The sequence below is a fragment of the Microtus ochrogaster genome, chromosome 17, assembly GCF_000317375.1.
Source record: "Microtus ochrogaster isolate Prairie Vole_2 chromosome 17, MicOch1.0, whole genome shotgun sequence".
Taxonomy (NCBI): Eukaryota; Metazoa; Chordata; class Mammalia; order Rodentia; family Cricetidae; genus Microtus; species Microtus ochrogaster.
Window position 1 is genome coordinate 20,376,592 of NC_022019.1, and position 19,629 is coordinate 20,396,220.

The 19,629-nt window shown below is 43.6% G+C and overlaps 1 protein-coding gene across 5 annotated transcripts in view; it reads right to left on the bottom strand.

Annotated features, from left to right (window-relative positions):
- Lrch1 (leucine rich repeats and calponin homology domain containing 1) overlaps window positions 1–19,629 on the bottom strand; it is a 182,267-nt gene that overhangs the window by 44,031 nt on the left and 118,607 nt on the right. For all 5 annotated transcript variants that reach the window (XM_013349303.2, XM_013349301.2, XM_026783236.1 and 2 more), the window contains exons 5-11: window positions 15,065–15,201; window positions 14,141–14,268; window positions 12,817–12,880; window positions 9,672–9,777; window positions 7,051–7,166; window positions 2,424–2,491; window positions 390–473 (exon numbers count right to left, since the gene is read on the bottom strand). In XM_013349303.2, the coding sequence (XP_013204757.1) occupies window positions 390–473; window positions 2,424–2,491; window positions 7,051–7,166; window positions 9,672–9,777; window positions 12,817–12,880; window positions 14,141–14,268; window positions 15,065–15,201 (703 nt within the window). The remainder of the gene's footprint in view (window positions 1–389; window positions 474–2,423; window positions 2,492–7,050; window positions 7,167–9,671; window positions 9,778–12,816; window positions 12,881–14,140; window positions 14,269–15,064; window positions 15,202–19,629) is intronic.

Here is a 19,629-nt window from a genome sequence, read left to right on the forward strand (position 1 = left end):
GAAATACATTGGCTGATTATCATATACCTAGCACTACTAGAAATACACAGAGGGTGTAAATTTCCATCCTTAATAGAATTTGTTTATGTTTTGTGCTTCTATCACATATCTGCTTTCTGTAAATTCTACCCAGCATTCCACGTGGACGTCATAAGAGTTAAGGGTCCATCATTAAAGACTGAGAAGGTGTGAACTTATCTCAATAGCTACAAAAATTTGACTTTCACTTTTGGATCTTGGGGACTAGGCAATTAAATGACTTTACTTTGTTGGCGGGTTACATGGAGAACAAATTGTGTACAGCTATTTTAGAAAGTGAAGTAATGTCCTCAGTAATTTAGCAGGCTTCACTGACACACAAGACCAGGGCCGGGAACAGACGTACATACCCGTTGGAATCCTGAAGCAAATCTGCTTCTCGGAACTGCTCCATCATCACTATATCCAAATCCTGATCTTTGGATGACCCTAGTCTGTAACACAAAACCATGTTATGAGTGCAGAATGACTACTGAAACATCTTAAGCACCTCCTTGCAAAACTCCATCAACCTCCTAAAAATGATTTTGACAGACTCAATGTAATGACGCCATGCCAGTATCTTGCAGGTTGTGTCCCTTGGTGGTGAGAGAAGTCCCTGGGCAGAAAAGCCCATGTTAACTCCAGACTCCCAGGCCAGTCAGGCAATAGACAAGGTCAGTTGGGCTCCACACTTTCCTGAGTTCTCTAAGATCCTCAAAGGGCTCCCCTGAGTAGAGCTGTATCCGTTCTGAGGTTCCACTAGCATGGCTGAACATTCTTACTTTTATGGTGTGAGGGGCTCAGTGTGGGAGAGTGGCTCTCAATCCTGATTCTGAAATGCAGGAAAATCAGCTGTGGAGCTTAAGAAACAAACATACCAGGCCCAACGCACCTAAACAAATCTGACCTTGTATAAAGACAGGCCTTCTAGAAAGCTCTACCAATGATCCTGACTTTACAGCCAGGCTGAAAGAAGATGTGAAACTGAAAATAAGATAACCAAAGATTTATCTGCTTTCAGTTCTCTTTCCTTGGGATAGTATGCTATTACAGTAAGCCGGGCTCCTTGGCATCTCAGAAGTGCATACAAGGAGCTGGTAGAACAGAATGGCAGGGAGGGACATCCCAGGAGGAGAAATCTGATCACAGTTGGCTGTTCTTGCCGTACAATGTAGGCCAAAGAATTCCTACTAATAGAGAACATTTTAAACAATTGTACCAGCCCCTTTTAAGGAAAAAAACCATCCTTACAAAGTATAGTGGAAGGTTGAGACCTACGTATATCTCAGACCATAGGAAGCAAAAAGCCTATGAAGTAAACATCTACCTACACTATAGGTACCAAGTCTACTTCCTGGAAGAGGCTCATTTTCGGGCGAGACACTCATTTGCCAAATAAATCTTTATATACAGTAGGACAAAAAGAGACATTCATTTGGTACAAGATTCCTCAAGGTCAAATGTTAGCCTTCTGTAGCCTTAGAGACAAGAACATCATTAATCCGTGCTGCAACTTCATCATCTGCACAATGGTAGACAACGGAGCTCATAGGACAGCTAAAAGGAAGAACTGAGCTGTGCTTTGGGAAATAAAACAGTGCCAGGAACGCAGAATTTAATATGTGCTAATTATGACAGTTATCAGACTGGACACGGAAAAAGTGCTTTTCAAAGATTTGAGCCCAAAGACCCTGATTGAAGGGACTGGCTCTCCTCACATTAGATCTGGCTATTGGCTTCTTCAATCAAAACGAAAGGAAAGCAGAAGACATTCTCAATATTATGTTTTCTGTATTGACAACATCGAGTCAGACAAACCTCAAGGCCAACTATATATATACGTATATATATACATATATATACGTATATACATACATACATACATACATACATATATATATACATACACAAAACATTCACCTATGCAGTGGTTCAAATGTACCTTCCAAACTTGATGTGTAGAAAATTCAATGCCAAAAATGGCAGTGTTAGGCATGGGACCTTCATGAGGGAATCTAGGGCTTCAAGGGGAGCAATGGCTGCCGTTATCACAGAAGGTGGCTGCTCACTCACAGGAGCTCGGCTCTGTTGCACACTCTCATGAGACACAGCCCTTTGATCTTGGACTTCTAAGCCTCTGTAACTGCAGGCCAATTAAACTCCCATGTCACCTAGCCTATGTGATAGTCCCTCATAAAAGCACAAATGAAGAGATAGTGTATAGCCCTGTACTGTAAAAAAAAAAAAAAAGAGTCATAGAAAAGCTGGCAACTTCTTACTAGTATGCCTGGGGAAGACTCTAGACTTGCCCTAAGAAAAATGGATCAAAATCGATCAGGACATGACTGCCAGTGTTCCTGAAGAGGAGTGATGATGACCTATGACCCGGCCCTGGCACTCACAATCCGTCCATCTGCCAGTGAGCATCCTCTTCTATCCGCAACAGCTCTTCACAGTCTTCTGCCTGGTCCTACGGACAGAACAAACACACGGGACAACCAATGAGAAGTTAAAATCAGTGCCGGCCCATGTCCACGGGAGTGTAATTCACAAGAGGCAAAAAGGCAAAAACCAACCTGGTATCCACTGATACGCTAGAGATACATAATGAAATAGTCTTTACATCCAGAAAATCTCGAGTATGAAATCACACACACACACACACACACACACACACACACACACACACACACACACATTGCATGACTGCACCCATGCGTGGTACTCATAGTAGTCAAATTCATTGAGATGAGAAGGAAAGCAGTGATTGCCAGAGAGAGGTGGCAGAATGGGGCAGATTTAATAGGTACAGAGTCTCAGTTCTAAACAACGAAAAGGGTTTTGGTGGTAAGAGGACAGTGTAACAATATGTATATCCTTAACCCAAACTGCACTGTGCCACTGAAATCTGGTTAGGAGGATCTATTAGGGTGGTGTATAGGCAGTGTCCACTTGCATCTCAGCATTCAGAAGGTCAGTTACAGCAGAAGGATCGTGACTTTAAGGTCAGCCTGAGCTACCTACCAAGACTTGACTCAAAAACTTTTAAGGTAAAAGATTTTATTTTCTATACATATCTTATCACAATTACTTAAAAAGTTAGAAACTTAGAAAATTAGTGGGGCGGTGGTGGCATACGCCTTTAATCCCAGAACTCAGGGATGCAGAGGCAGGCTGACCTCTGAGAGTTTGAGGCTAGACTGGTTTACAAAGTAAGTTCCAGGACAGCCATAGCTGTTATATAGGGAAACCCTGTCTCAAAAAAAAGTAAATAAACAAATAAAACCTTAGAAAATTAAATGTTTAAAAAAACATAGTTTACCTGAGTTCCTTATTTAATTCAACTAACTAGTATTTAACAGTAGAAAAAAAGGCCCTACACTACTCAAATGCTTTCCCTGAGCCTCCCTCACCAAAGTTCTCTGGAGATGCTACAGAGTGAGTGAACCCTGGGAAAGCTGTGTCTACTATGGGCCTTCCATGTGCTTCCTTGGACTTTCTCCACAGACAAGGAAAACATCCAGGCTGAGCAACACTGGCAGGGAGCCACCCTGGAGTGGGTACATTTCCCTATTAGGGAAGAAAGAATATCAGACTGTAGGATATAGGGGCACATCAGCATTGGGTCCAGTGTGTCTTTAGGACCAGACTTCCCCTGAGGGGGGTGTTTCAAAAACCACTCAGACTTTTATTATACTGACTGTACTTTCACAGTTTAACAACCACCATATAAACTAATTGTGCGTCACTCTGCAAATGACAGTGAAATCCACAGAAATAGACTGTTAGATGTCACACCCAAAGCAACGTGTCCCGTTCTTCTAAGTCTTTGCTAGTGGAGACATGGTGTCCTTCTCATTTGCAACCTCAAAATGAAAAGTCGCCAAAACATGTAGAGCACAGAACAAGCTGACATTAGCCGGCTGAGCTTGTTTGTTTGTTTTTTTTTGTTTTTGTTTTTTCCCTTCAAATAGGCAGCATTCAAGAACAGGTCTACTCAACAAAAATTCACCTGTAGTCTCCAAAGCCGTGCTGTAACATAAAGACACAGACACACTCTCACTCACAGACACAGATAGATACACACACACACACACACACAGTAATTAACAAAAATGAAAACGAAACAGGTGCAGGCTCCAGGTGAGGCAGGATAAGAAGCGCTCTGTCTTCTGGCTCTCATTCTCATAGTGTAAACTGAACAAGCATTGCCACTGGCCCACTTAGTGCACATTTTCATATGTTTGTGCCTTTAAAAAAATGTTTTCATAGTTCACAATGGGCCCCCAATATGATGCTGAGATGCTGCCTAGCCCTGGACAGCTTCAGAGCACCTCACTAAAGAAAGACGAGGTAGGTAAGTTTAATACAGGTTTGCACGATGGTGTTAATGAACGCAATACAAATAGACCAATAGCAGGCAGCCACACATAATGATGTTGTGGCCACCTGAGACTGGCAAGTACACAGTGATGAAATTCTAGAACAACACATTTTTCAAAACCGACCTCCACCATTAAGGCGTACCTGACTTGACACTGAGCCAGGTGTCTCTAACAACAGACATACATAAAACAAAGTTTGGTATTGACTGACAAAAATGTAGCCAAAGGCTCTCAGAAATCTAAGTTGGTATTCTCTCTAAGTAGACTGGTTTGGTATTGGATAATTTAATATGCATAGTGGTTGTATACAATATAACTATTTCAAATAATTAAAAAAAAAAAAACTGACCAGAATAGCAAAACACAAGATGCCAATTCAGGAAGTAAGAAAGGATTATACAGACTACAGAACTTTCAATGATCAATGTGCAGGACAGTACGGTACACAAATTGGTCCTTAGGTATAAGGTTACAAAACAGAAGTCGAGCCTAACTAACACATGCTTACTGATGCATCTCTATCCAGAGGACCCGCCCTCTACAGCAGCCATTTCCAGGATCCTCAGCATCCTGGAACTCTCAAATCTGGGGGGACAATGTGCTCTACTAATTACTCTGATTTCCTTTGGAACTTGAACTGGATCTAGAATCTTCCAAACACATTTTTCAAGTCTATCTTTAGAGTCTCAACCTAAGGGAAACTCTTGAGGCAATGAAGACCAAATCATTTGCCCATGTTCTCACGACTCTCACTGTCCCACACAGACAGGAGTCTGATGCAAAAGAACCTTGTGGGAGGGACCTGAGAGAAATCGCATTGGTTTGGGCTCTAAGAAAACAGCTGGTGGCAGAGGGCCGGTGCTGGTGGAGGAGCCCGAGTGCCACCGCTAACTATCACGGTGAGACACGACGAGCTCGGCTAAAGTAATGCGGACAGAGACAGAGGATGAGAGGAAGCTCCGAAAGTGAAAAGCTGGGATACTGTACTTTGAGTTTTACCCTTCTGGATGCCTATAACCAGTTTAGACCAGTGGTTATCAATCTGGGGGTCACGACCCCTCTGGGGCTGAATGACTCTTTCATGGGCATCGCCGGAGATCATCAGAAAATACAGCTATTTACAATTCGTAACAACAGCAAAGTTACAGCAGCAATGCAAATAATTTTATGGTTGGGGTCACCACAGCACTAGGACCTGTGTTAAAGGGTCGCAGCATTAGGAAGGTTGAGAATCACTGGTTTTAGACTGTCACACTGCACAAACTAAGTAGGGTTGATTACGGAATTGCCAAATTAATTATCTCCACCTCAAGGGCATAAAGAAAGCTACAGGTCTATATTTAGGAAGGTGAACATCCAAACTGGCTAGGCTCCCGCAAAGCCAGCACATTAAGTAGGATATAGACGGAGGGGGGGAGGACCTAGGACTTACCACAGAGCAGGGAACCCTGACTGCCCATTGGACTGGAGAGGGAGGGGGAGAAGAGTGGGGGGAGGGGGAGAAGGGTGGGAGGAGGGGGGAAGGGTGGGAGGACGGGGAGGGAAATGGGAGGCTGGGAGGAGGTGGAAACTTGGTTTTTTTTTCCCCTTTCTCAAAAAAAAAAAAAAAGAGCAGCACATGCTTTTAAGCACTGAAAAAAAAAAAAAAAGAAAGCTACAGGTCACTAGAATCTTAAGCAGCATAAATAAAGTTTAGCTTGTCTTTCTCCTGGTGTCCTTGGAGTTAATGACCAAAAAATATTGGTTAAGCTGGGTCAAAGCATCAAAGTGATCATCACAAAACATGGATGAGGGGCTGGCAAGATGGCTCAGGAGGTCAAGGAACCTGTCGCGAAGCCTGATGATCTGAGTTCAATCCCTGGGATCCACATGGTGTAAGGAGAATTAGCTGTCCTCTGGCATCCATATGGGAGCCATCTTGCTAGCCCATCAAGCTGAAGCCTTTGAACCACATGACTTTGAAGCTTCTACTTTTAGAACACTTTGGATTTCAGACTTTTGGATTATAGATCCTTATTCTGTAATGTCTACATGAATATTCCAAAATCTGAAGAGCCCGGGAACCTGGGACATTTCTAGTTCTTTTTTCTTTCTTTTTCAAGACAGGGTTTCTCAGTAGCTAAAGAGCCAGTCCTGGGACTGCTCTATAGACCAGGCCTGCCTCAAATCACAAAGATCCGCCTGCCTCTGCCTCCAGAGTGCTGGGATTGAAAGTGTGTACCATCATTACCCAGCTGGCATTTCTAGTTTTAAGGTTAAAGGGTGCTCAGCCTGAGCTCTCAAGCCTGAGCTTCTCAAGAAGTAGTCACACAGAACATGATGAGGAAATAAAATGATTTTGAGCCTTTGCAAATGAGTATGGCAATCCTGGTCAGGCTGCTAACTTGTGAGGCTGGGTGAGGAAGAAGGAGCAGAGAAACTCCTGAACCAGAAAAAAAACAAAACAAAACAAACGAAAAACATATATAAGCTTCGTCCCATTCAGAGACAAGCATGGTTGGAGCAAGTTCCCAATGATAGACACAGACATGTTGGAGGCTTCAGGAGCAAACAGTAAACAGGATTGGAAAGTTGGACTGAAATCTTTGAACCTGAATTCTAAGGCGCCAAGCAGAGGAATATGAGTTGAGCCACACCATCTTACCTTAATATAGTTCATAAATCCCGAGTGAAGAGCATCTGCTCCATCGGCAAACTGGTCTCTTTCTTGTCCTGAGCTGCTGTTGTCACCCAAGAGGGAAGGCTTTGGCTGAAATTCTCCTGTCAGGAAGACACAGAGAAAGGAAGAAAGTATGACTTTCAGGACAGAAGCATGAAGCACAGGTCCTCAAACACACAGATAACTGCTACCAAACCCTCTCTCACCCCCTGTGAAGGTCCAGAAATAAACCACACTTAATCTTCCCCGTAAAATATAAGGTGAAAATTCACCAGGGGAGAAGGAATAAAAAATAAACTAGACCCCAAACTGAATGTCAGACATCAAGGCTGTTTGATGGCTTAGCTCCCCACAAAAGAACTGAAATGTCACCTCATGGTTTTAAAGAATCAAGACAATTATAAAAGAGAGTTTTTACACTCTCAGCAGAATGTGGCTAATTAATTCAAATTCTAAGTTCAACAAAATATACTGACTGGCTGTTCCATGGGAAGCATCAAGCCACTTAAGATATGTACCTTCATGTCCATTGGAGGGAGTAAATGACTTGTCCTTAAGCAACCAAAAATCTTCAGAAAATGTGGAACATGACAAGACCCCCCACACACATCCTACCAATGACAGAAACTACCCCCTGAGAAAGGCTCTCCAGAAGCAAGAGCATGCTGGCTGGGCTAGAAATCACCTGTCCCAGCAGGCAGAGCACAGACAAACAGAGAGCACAGGGGACTGTGTGAAGTCTGCACAGAAGACCACAGAAGTCTAAAAAGTAACCCTGTCAGGGGGTTAGGAGGAACTTACTAGTAAAAGATTAATTATTTTACTTGAAAAAATATGTCTCAAACATGACCCCCAATGCTACATATTGTGATAAGATTTACATGAATGAACACAGTGACAGCTATATTTTCATGTATTATTTGGCTAGACTTTTGGGTTCACGTATGGTTTCTATCATAATCTCTTTGTTTAAGGCTACCCTCAAGTTCTAAGTGTAAAAATCTAAATCTATGGTGCTGGAGAGAAGGCTCAGGTCCTCTTCCAGAGGACCCAGCTTCAATTTCCAGGACCCACACACCAGCCTGCAACTGTCTGTAACTCCAGTTCCTGGGGATCTTTAATGCCCTCACACAGATACAGATGCAGGCAAAACACCAATGCACCTACGATAAGAATAAATAAATCATGTAAGAATATGTCAGAAAACACAAAAAAATCTAAAGCTAAGAGTCGGGTGTGGGGGTGCTCATCTACACGCAGTACCGGAGAGGCAGAAGCAGGCAAGCCTAGGCTGGAAGTAGGAAGACCTTGTTCCAAACAAATACAAGTTTCCTAAATCTAAGAAGTGAAAAAAAAATAGGGAAATGTTTGAGTGGCCTTAAAATAGCTCTCTGATCATGAAGAAAACCATGGCAGGGACTGGAGACGCGGCTCAGGAGGTAAGAGTGTGTGTCACTGTTAGGGAGGATCCAGGCTCAGGTTCCCTTCGCAGCCCTCACCATTCACATGGTGAGCCACAATCAACTGTAACTCCAGCTCCGGGGGACCCAATGCCCCTATCTGACCTCTGCAGATATCAGGCCCGTACATGGTGTGCTTACATACACATAGGAAAAGCATTTATACACATAAAATAAAATGAATAAATCTAACAAACTGTGAAAGAAAGTGATCATCCTGGGATTTGATCTATCACTGATACAGTTCTACACTTTGTGTACAACATTCTCCATCCTCAATCATGAATAGTAAATTGCAATATTTTCTTTTAAAGTCATCGAATAAACAAGAGCCATCAACATTCTGCCACATTATCTATGACAGTGTGGCTCTCACGAGGATTGAGACGCTCAAGCTACAATGTTTAGTGATCACTTGATGATTATCTAAGAGTCAAAGCTCTTGAGTTACAAAGTCCTTTGGAGGCCATCTAATTTAATGGTCTTTATAGGAGATGAATGAGACCAACGGACTTGGTTACAGTCCAACAGATTCCCAAGCCCATACCTCAAGTCTATTAGATATGCCCATGGAATAAAGCATGTCTTATAAAAGATGGGCACTTCTAGGCCAGCCCACAACCACTCTAGCTTAACATACATGGATGTGAAGACACTGGGAATCCATGCTAACGGTGAGGAATGAGCCATTGGCCTGCCAATCAACCTTTGGAGGGCAGCTGTCTGCCAACCACCAGTTTCTATTTGGACTGTCACTGAGATGTGGAGATTTGATGATAGCAAGTAGAGCTGTCCTAAGTCTTATGTATCATATCAATATTTTCTTTTCAAAAATCAATCTAAAGACTCTCCTATAATCTTCAGGATGAGGGCTCTATTATTGACCGTTAGGAGCAGAGCTGGCTTGAGAAATCACTGGGAAGTTACTTAAACTGTCTGAGCCTTGGTCTCTCCACCTGTAGAATAGATAGAAGAGCTATCTAGAGTTTGGGACTTGACATGAAATTCACCTGTGGGCACGTCAGTTGGCTCACAGTATGTATAACACAAAGAGTAAACTGATCGCCTCCGCATCCGTACATGGTGCTGGAAGCCCTGTGGCCAAACCTACAAAGCAAGTGCTCTTTACACACATCTCACTCAGACCTTTAGCTGGGGTCAGACGATGGCATGCATCCTCCTTGACGGTCTGGTCTTCCTCCATGATATTTGACATGGGAACATTGAGGCTAACTGTGTCCTCATCGGAGGGCTAAAAAGATAAAAAGGGAATCGTGTCATTCAAAGGAGAAGTCTTGTGGGTGCAGACAAAGAGAACTCTGTAAGAAAGTGGCCTCCTGGCCTTAAAACAGAACACTGAGTAAAAGACAGCAGAGACAAACTCCTACCTATACAAATTCAGAAACACCCTGACGGTGATGTCTGAACTCAGGAGAGCGGCTGTTCACGGGGAATGGTGGGCATGTGAGTGAGACTCTCAGCACAGCGGGGGAGCTCTGCTTTATGGATGAGAGCTGGCTATGAGCACAAATGTACAATGTTAACATTGCACACACACACCTCCACAGATAAGCTTCGACCTAAAGTCTTGTGGGGTTCCTCCCATTCTGAGCTTACAGCCATAGGCACTCAAGGACCATGCGATGCCCAAGGTAACAGGGGAATGTTTGACACAAGCTAGCACATTGGCCTTAAGCCATACTCTTGTATCACAAGTTAAGACACAGATCCCCATTTATCTTCCCATCTCCATTTCTGGTGTTGCTCTTTAGTGACAAGTGACAAGCATCCCAAGGCACAGGGAGCAGGGCATCCCCAGAGCATACAACAGGTGTGCGGCTAGTTGCTCAAGGTTTGCAGCTCTCTTCATTCTTGGACACAAGCACAGCTGATTTAGAAACAGGCAGAAGGCAAGCATGAATTTCACTCAGCAAACAAATATTCCCAGATTCCCCACAAGCTCTGAATTATACTTGGGGAAAATATGCATCTGCTGCCTTCATAACCAATGTTAAGACAGTCAGCCAACAGCAACCGTCAGAGAAAAGGTAACGGTATGACCACTGACCCTGACAATGAGGTTTTCAGTGGGGAGTGATCCTGGCCAAAACATTTACAAATAGCACACCATGAAATATTAATTCAAAACCTTACCATTCATAAGAAACAAACAAGCGTTTTAGAGGTACGCTTAGACAATGAGGCTAGCATGGGAGTGAGAGAGGCAAAGGAGAGACTCCTTCATTTTATCCTACTGATTTATAATTATTTCTACAGTCCCTTTTCCCTCCACCCACCTCCCACCCTTACAGTTAGCAGAAGTCCAAAGATATGCATTTAATTAAAGGGGGAAAGCAATTCCTTGGGCTCTCTTCAGAATGCGATTAACATCCAACTTATAAGTGGAGAAGGATAATGAAGCTCTTTGTGAGATGTTTTATTAATGAACTTAATTACTCTTAGAAGAGAGATAAAGGAGAGATTGTTTCAGTTTAATGGAAAATAAGTCCAGGGTGGCTAGTTTCTGCAACAATGGTCCATTTGAGAGGACTTAGGAGTTTTCGTGAAGTCTAAGGGGTTAAATAGACAGTAACATAGAAAAGCAGTGTAGTCAGCGTTCCCACCGCACCACCCCACCCAGGAACCACGGCCAACTGTCAATGTGGCTTCACGTGGGGCATTTTCTTACACTGCTAGTGGCTGCCTTTTTCTTCCTACTAACTCTTCTTCAAAATGCTTTAAAAGAAATTCATCAGAAAAATGCTGAGGAATTTTATTTTATTTTGTGTGTGTGTGTGTGTGTGTGTGTGTGTGTGTGTGTGTGTGTGTGTGTAGCATGAAGAGGCCAGAGATCAATGCTGAAACTCCCCCTCCCTCTCCACATTCTTCTAGAGACGGGGTCTCCTCACTGAGCCTGGATCCCACGGATTTAGCTGGGCTGGTTGGCCGGAGCTGCTGAGCTCCAGGTTCCTCTTGTCTCTCTTCCTCACAGTATGATGACTGGCTTGTATTTCTGGAGCGCTCCAGGTTCCTCTTGTCTCTCTTCCTCACAGTGTGATGACTGGCTTGTATTTCTGGAACTGGCTTTTCCAGGGGCACTGAGGATTGAGCTCGTGGTACACGGCGAGCATTTTACAAGACTACCCAATCCATGCCCCGGCACCAAATTTTAGGTTGTTTTGTTTTGTTTCTAAATACACTGCTTTATAGCACATTTTGTGGAAAATAAACTTTTCTGCTTGTTAAAGCTCAAAACCAGAAGAGAATTGGGGAAAAAAAATCTTCCTGAAATCGCACTCAATAAAACTGTGATTGCTTTAGATGAAGCAACTGATCTAATTATTGCAACCTCAAGGATACCCTGTGGGACCTAATGAACCACACATGGCTGGGTGTTGTGGTACACTCCTTTAATCCCTGCACTCAGGAGGCAGAGGCAGGTGGATCTCTATGAGTTCAGGGCCAGCCTGGTCTACAGAGTGAGTTCCAGGACAACCAAAGAGACACAGAGAAACCCTGTCTCAAAAACAAATAAACAAAAGACATGCATGGCGTGCTCCATGTCACTGGAGGAAGCTCTGTCATGCAGACTGATTTGACTCACCTTACAAACACACTTCATTCTCTGAGCAGAACACAGCTGAAGTGGCAGAACTATAAATACTGTTCTAGAAACTACAGGTAAGGGCCAGAGAGATGGCTCCGCAGGTAAAGGCGCGAGGTGCCAAGTCCGATGAGTGCGTGAATTTAATCCCCGGAAGCCGCATGGTGGAAGGGAAGAACTGACTCCTGCACGTTGTCTTCTAACCCCCACACATGGTGTGGCACATGCACACCCTAACACATACACATTCACTTAAAACATTTCAGGGAATAGGCTACTCAGACACAGTGCATGCTTGACGCCTTAACTCTTCTGAATACATATAACCACGCTTCCCGAAGTACTGTTAAAGACAGGTGTATTTCTAAAAGAGCTTCATGCTTGGACAGGACTTGGCCCTCTCAGAGTATTTACTCAGCAGTAAAGACTATTCCGATAATGTGGGAGTGGGAAAAAGACAGGGACTGTATTTCTGAGTTATTTCTAAAATAATAAGGTAGACAGAGACAGAGTGACAGAAGCTACTGTTTACATAACCTTAGGAGTTCCGAGCTGTGCTCCCGCATGTGACTGAACTGTCAATGCAAATCATCCAAATGCACCAGTGGCTTCTTCCAGAAAAAGACGTTCGTGGACACAGACAGATGGACCCAGAACCAAGGAGAATACCGTGGTCACCAGATTTACCTCGGTGGCAGACAACCGCTTATCTCCATTGTCACTTCCAACTCCCGAATCAGAATCCTTCTTACTGGGGAGATGTCATCATCATTGAATTCAGTTAGGAAAAAAAATTTTAAAAAAATCACAAAGTTGACACCCAGATATACCGATTAGTAATATAATCACTTCATTATAGAAAATTTATCATCATTATTGTAATTATGATTATGTGACACACGAATCAGTCTACTCCTAAGAACTATGAAGAAATGGACATAACGAGAACTATACACAGCTGCCGTGGACATCATAATTCTCTGTATTCAGGACTTCCTCCTCTGAGGAGCAACTTATTGCTTTGAAACAGTTACTAATTTTATTTCATTGTACATATATAAAAACAGTAAGATACATAATTGCTTTTATCTGGTAGGTAATAAAACACTATTTTCAATCATTTTGAAAACCTTTCCTGTGATTAACTATACCTGGTAATATAAACATAAAATAAGCAATATATAGTTATATCATTATTTTGAAAATGCCATTAGGGTGGTATGAAATTTCAAGTCACCCTGTTTAGCAAAGAGCAAAGCAAAAGGTCCCTGCCCTGGAGAAGTCTCTAGAAGAGGCACTGTTCCTTAGTGTCCCTGAGGCAACTCTGTTCTCAGGATGCTCATGGCCTGTCTTATGGCACAGATGGCCCAGGGAAGCTTGAAGGGATCCTCATACTTTCACAAGAAAGAGGGAAAAAATGGGAAAAAAATAGCCACAATGCATTTTAAAAACTGAAGCCCACAGGTCTTAACGGTGTTAAGATAACACTAACAGTGTGCAGGTATACAGAAAATCGGTAACTCCTAAAACATTTCAGCTTGATACAGTCATTAAAATCAAGAACAGCAGGGCCGGGACAAGATCTTGCTATATATACACCTATGTACGGACCCAGACTGAACTAAAATTCACGATCCTCTTAGCTAGGTCTCCTAAATATCGGGATTACAGGTGTATGCCACCATGCCCAGCTTAACAATACCAACTTTAAAAAATGCAATGCTTTACAATAATAGTTTAATATAGCTATGTTAATTGGAAGCATAAGATCCAGTATAGATATTGTTTATGAGCATCCACACACATATTCAGGAAGAATTGATTATTGATGAGAAGGTAGATTTGAGTCTCTCCAGCATCAGCGTTTTGTACGCCATTCTTTTCCCAAGCTCTAAGTCATAAGTGTGGATTACACAAATGAAACACAGGTATTCTGGCTCCCAGTTATTGGGGCAGCTGCGACTACGCGCCTTCTAAGCAGGCTCTCTCAGGAAGGAAGGCATTAACTCACCTGTCTTCTACGTGCTGGTGTAAATGAGGCCTCTCCATGGTGTGGAGGTAGAGGGGATCAGTCGTCTTTATCTGGCACGCCTGTATACTCAGATACTTAAATATGTGCACTTTGCCTTTTGTGCAAATCTACGAAGACATCAGTAACGCGTGACAAAACAAAATGTAAGCTCCAGGTCCCTGACCGTGCAATTTAATCTTCAGAATGTCCTGGTGAGCAAACCCCTAATGACGGCCACAAAACACACCATGGATTCTCAGGACTGTTCCCTCCAAGTTCTACTTTGAACAGAAAATCATGCTCAAGAAATTCCTAACCTTTTAAAACTACTAAATTTTAACAAAAATGTATTTAAATGACAATAGTGTAAAATTTATAAAAGTGGGCCCATATTGGTAATTGTCCAACTATAAAAGGTAAAAAAAACATTAATTTTCAAGTCTATAGAGAACAATAAGAGTTTTAAAGATAATAATCGATTTAATAAGTCATTACGTTATTTAAAAAGAAAATAAACTGTAAAATTTTATTTGTATGTATACATACTTTAGAGTGTTTCTTATAGTTTTATATTTAATACCTGTCTCAAAAATATCAGTGATTATTTATTTTTAAGATGTTTAAATTCCACTTTCCTAGCTAACATTCAAATATGGAACATATTACCCCCTTGTAGTCCAAATATTCTATGACTGAGTGGTACATTACCAAACCTGTAATTTTGGCTTTGGGGTGTTCAAAAATGGTGACACAGATGTGTGCACAGATGTGATGCATCCCAAGGTTAACTTAGCCAGATGTACGTAAAGCTTCACACACGGCGGGAGAATACCCACTGCACCCCATCATGCCTAGCGCAGTCTTGGGTGTGCAGAGAGTCCCAGAGCAGGGGCCGCTGGGTCAAGGCTCTGGGCGGGTCCTCACCTGAGCCGGAGGGGACTGCAGAGGGTTGTTCTCCAGCAGGAGCACCTGCAACTGCTTCATCTCTCTGAAGCAGATGGGGATCACCAGAACTTTGTTGCAGGAAAAGTCAAACTTTACCAAGGGGAGATCTACTAGCTCTGAAACAGAGAGAAAGGAAAACGAATTAAAAGAAAAGAAAATCTCAGAAAACAGCAGGATCAAGCAGCTACGCCCTCAAAAGTTAACCTTCTGCATATCAGGGGATATGCTGTTTAGTAAAACCAAAAGCCAGCTGTTAGGAATACAAGGTAAGCATATATAAAGTATTTCCCTGAATGGAGGGATCTTTTCCTGGGTGCTCAGTCACCACAAGCTGCACTGGGAACACTTGCCATTCATAGTATCTAAGGAGCCAGTTCTCTTCCAGCAAAGGAACTGCAGGAGCCCAGGCACACAGAGCATGATTGTTCCAACTGTCCCCCATTTTCCTGAAGCACTTGCTGACGAGGAATGACATGCTAAGTACAGAAAATCCTTATCTATTCAGTGGCGCTTAGTTGGCACGAAGCCAGAAAAAGTTTCGGTCACTATGTTCCTGATTTTCTCAGAGGCTATTTTGTTGTTGTTGTTGTGGTCGTGTTTTGTTCATTTTCCTAGTGTTACCTAATTTAGGATTTTCTGAAAGGCCCCATAATTCCGATCTGGCTGGGCTTTGTTTTGTTGCCTTTGAAGTCGGCCCCTGCGCAGCTCATAGAAGATGCTGCATTTAGCCTTAGGTCCCCACCCAGTGGCACAGTAAACACTCAGTAATTTCAAGTATTCCAACCGACACTGGCAGCTGCTAGGAATGAAGTCAAACAGATTCCCAGAGAGCAAAGCGAGGCTGGGCAGTGCCAGAATCCAGGGTGACGCTGGCAGATCTCGGAGCTGGCTGGGTCAAGACTACAGTAGGGTCACTTCAGAACAGTGCCCTGTACTTCGGGTACGGGAGCTGTCAGAGGCCAAAATATAGTGGTTTCAAATACTTCCGGCCTCCTAAAGAGGAAGACAGCCCGAAGCTAGACAGGGAGAGGACCCAAAGGGGAGGGCACCCACCTAAAAGAAGACTCAGCAGTTTCTCCTCCTCCACTGCACGGCTGAGGCTTTCAAACAACCCTGCAGAGGACTTTGGCTCCCCCGACACCACTCCCTGGGGCTGAGCGCTATGTCTTCTCAGAACTCAAGGCCCAGGGAAAGTAAGGGGCTTTCCACCTTTCACACCTCAGGGTATTACTTCATCTTCCAGAACGGAGTGATGAGATAGAAAATTCTAGAACGACGAAGGACACCCAACTCCCAGGCCTCGAAGTGAAGTCCGTGGAGGCTCTATAGGACAAACTCGGGAACTGTATGTCAAAACATATGCCAAGGAATCTGTGTGTCCACACTGCCCTGAGCAGCTCACATCCCCAGTGGCGGCCGTCACGGGTCTCAGACCATCTCCTAAAGGCTGTCTGGATGTGGCACAGGGAGGAGTGGCAGGGGCAGCTAGGTTGTGGAGGTGGAAGCTTGGGACTGAAAGGAAAGGGAAAGCAGGATTCTGTCTTAGTGTTTCTATTGCTGCAATGAACACCATGGCCAAAAACAACCCGGTGAGGAAAGGGCTTATCTCAGCATACAGTTTACAGTCCACCACAAAGGGAGGGCAGGGCAGGGACCTGGAGGCAGGAGCTGATACAGAGGCCATGGAGGAGTGCTGGCATGCTCCTCAAGGCTTGCTAAGCCTGCTTTCTTCTAGAAACCAGCATCACTTGCCAAGAAAATGCCTGCAGACTTGCCTACAAGCTAATCCGACGCAAGCACTTTCTCAATTGACATTCTCTTCCCAGATGCCCTAGCCTGTGTCAAGTTGGCCAAGAACAAACTGACTAGCCAGTATACATCCCTCATGGTACAGTCTGTGGATCACCTAAGGATTGGTGCCATCCGGGCAGGATGACTTCAGAGCTAAGCTTTCTCACCAGTGTTAAAGTTTAATGGGACTCTGTGTTCTGGCTTTTATGATTCCTTTGCTAGAAGAAAGGGGGCACTTAGACAAGAGCTATTATGTAGCAAGTGTTCCCAGCAATTGTTTACCCATTAAAATGAAGACTATGAACATAACCAGAGGAGTATTCTGGGGAGTGGAGAACTCGCAGGTGAAGAGCGAAGGAGGCTTTTCGGGCGACCACTGCCTTGGTCCATAGGTTTCACTGGGCAGTAGCATAGGGGAATGAGACCTCTACGCTCCCACAGCAGCCAGCCGTGCACAGGAGGTAATGACAGTCTTGCAAGGCTGATCCAGAAAAGGTCAAGAGGCAGAACAGGTAAAGGAAGAAAGCAAGTCGAGAAGGGGGAAAGGAGGAAATGGAGAAGCAGAAAAACAGGAAGACGGAGGCAAACAGGAGGAGGAAGAAAAGGAAGAGAGGAAAGAAGAAACAGGAGGAAAAGGAGAGGAAGAATGGAGCAGAAGCAGAAGAAAGACGGTTGGGAGGAGGAGGGGGAGAAAGAAGACAAGAGGAAGGAGCGGAAGGTAGAAAAGGAGGACGAACTCGACATTTCTCTCTCCATTCAAAGGGAGGCCAGGAATAACCCTCTAGTCCCCCTGCCATCAGGACCTAAAAGAAGGAAGCATGACCTCCCCATTCTATTCATTGTAAGATACACAAAACTGGTGAGGGTGACTGGGCTGCCAACTTCTCTTTTCCCCCTCCTCAAACTGAAAACACACGAGGGAAGAATCCCCAGGAGAACAAACAGAGGTAAATATGGAAGGCCACGGATGGGCTGCCTGGAGGGACCAACACTCTTGTCAACAGAGTTCTCTACACAGAGGCAGAAAGAAACTTGATATTCAGAATTATTTTTTTTTCCGTTTTAAAAAGGATGTTCCAGTAAACTTAACATTTCAGCTTTGGGTGTTTAAAAAAAAAAATCAAAGCTGAGAAAACATAATTATGGAAGGCAGAGCAAGTGGCAACTTATTTTTTATTTTTTTTAGGGAAAAGAATGTCCTTAAGGTGGGAGAGACGCAGGAAGAGAAACAGAAACCGAGGCTTGGCAGGTGTGCTCTCTTCCCCTGAGCCACACTGTGGCCATACAATGACGTAACTGGTTTTCCCTTCTGGAAACGGAGTCAATTATTTATGACATTTCCAAAATGATTATCACAGGCACTCGAATGCAGAGGGGCTTCTTCATAACAAGCCCGGAAGTCTGTGCTGTGCAGATGTGCTGCGAATTAAAATTTTGTTTGTCGTTATCGTTGTTACTGTTTGTAGTTATTATTATTAGGGAAAATGTTTTTATACACTCAAAGAAATGAAACCGCGCCCCGGAACCAGTGGAGAAAGTAAATCTCTTCAATGAGCTCATCTCAGAGAAAGCAACAAAACCTACACAGAGGAAGTTTATAATTCTTCTTCGAATGCAAGCCAGCATGAGCAAGGGGAACCCCTCCCCCAGCCCTCTATCATCACATATGATGCATTTTACAGGGCTCCACCGCACTGTTTCAGACGCTGTTTCCATGTCTCGAACAAGAAAGTGAAAACAGGATGGCAGATTTCAAAATGCCACACTAATGAATACCAAACGAACTGGATGGCAGCTGCCTCCAAGTGTGCACATTGGCACTGAGATGCCTTCCAAAAAAGTCACAGAAATTGGCTACTGCAGAAGCTTCCTAAATGTAATCATATGCACTTATATCAGGAGTTAAAATGGAGTCATCACCTTGGAACCTAAAATGGGGCAACGTACTTAAAAGTTATAGAACACAGCAAAATCAAGCAGGTACTGACCTGGAAGCATCATCCCTAGTAGCCAGCATTCACAGAACTCAAAAGTGCTGTGCATGCTACTAGAGAAAAAGAGTAATCTTCCTTCTTACCCTGGGAGTACACTCTGAACCCTGGGAGTCACAGTAATGACTAGCCTGGCAAGGCATGCCCACTGGTGCAAGGGTGGCTAAACATCATACAAATAACCAGCCACTTTCTGATTGGATGTAAGTCCACCCTACACAATGAGACCCATATCCAGCACCATTAAAGATCGGGCAAAGAACCTATGGCTAGATGGGTAATAGACCCCAGGACAGAATCTACTACTATTATTCTGCTAAAAATTGCCATTATATTAAACTGGCTCCTAATAACTTATTGTTATACCCACAGATCAGCGCATCTCTAAACCCTCATCTGAGAAGTAGTAAATGACTGGCAAATTGCCAAATGAAGATAAGAGATTCGGCCCCAAATGGAATATAAATGCTCTACCTTCTCCTCCCTAGGCTTGGGGATCACTGAGGAAGGGAGGATGAGAAGAGTGTAAAACCCAGCGATAGTGGGTAGGACAGGAAACAATATTGAAATACAGCAGGGGCAGCTTAGCATGTGAATCTGCAGCAGTTGCAACAGCACACACAAAACCTAGGTAGGACCAAATCCCAGCAAGGAGATGGAAAGTGGGCATGAAGTCCTACCCCTAGCCTTGGGGCTATTGTCAACTGTTAGCTGCCAGAAGAGGGAGAGACAATGTTCTCTAAAAAGTGTAGGCCCTGATGA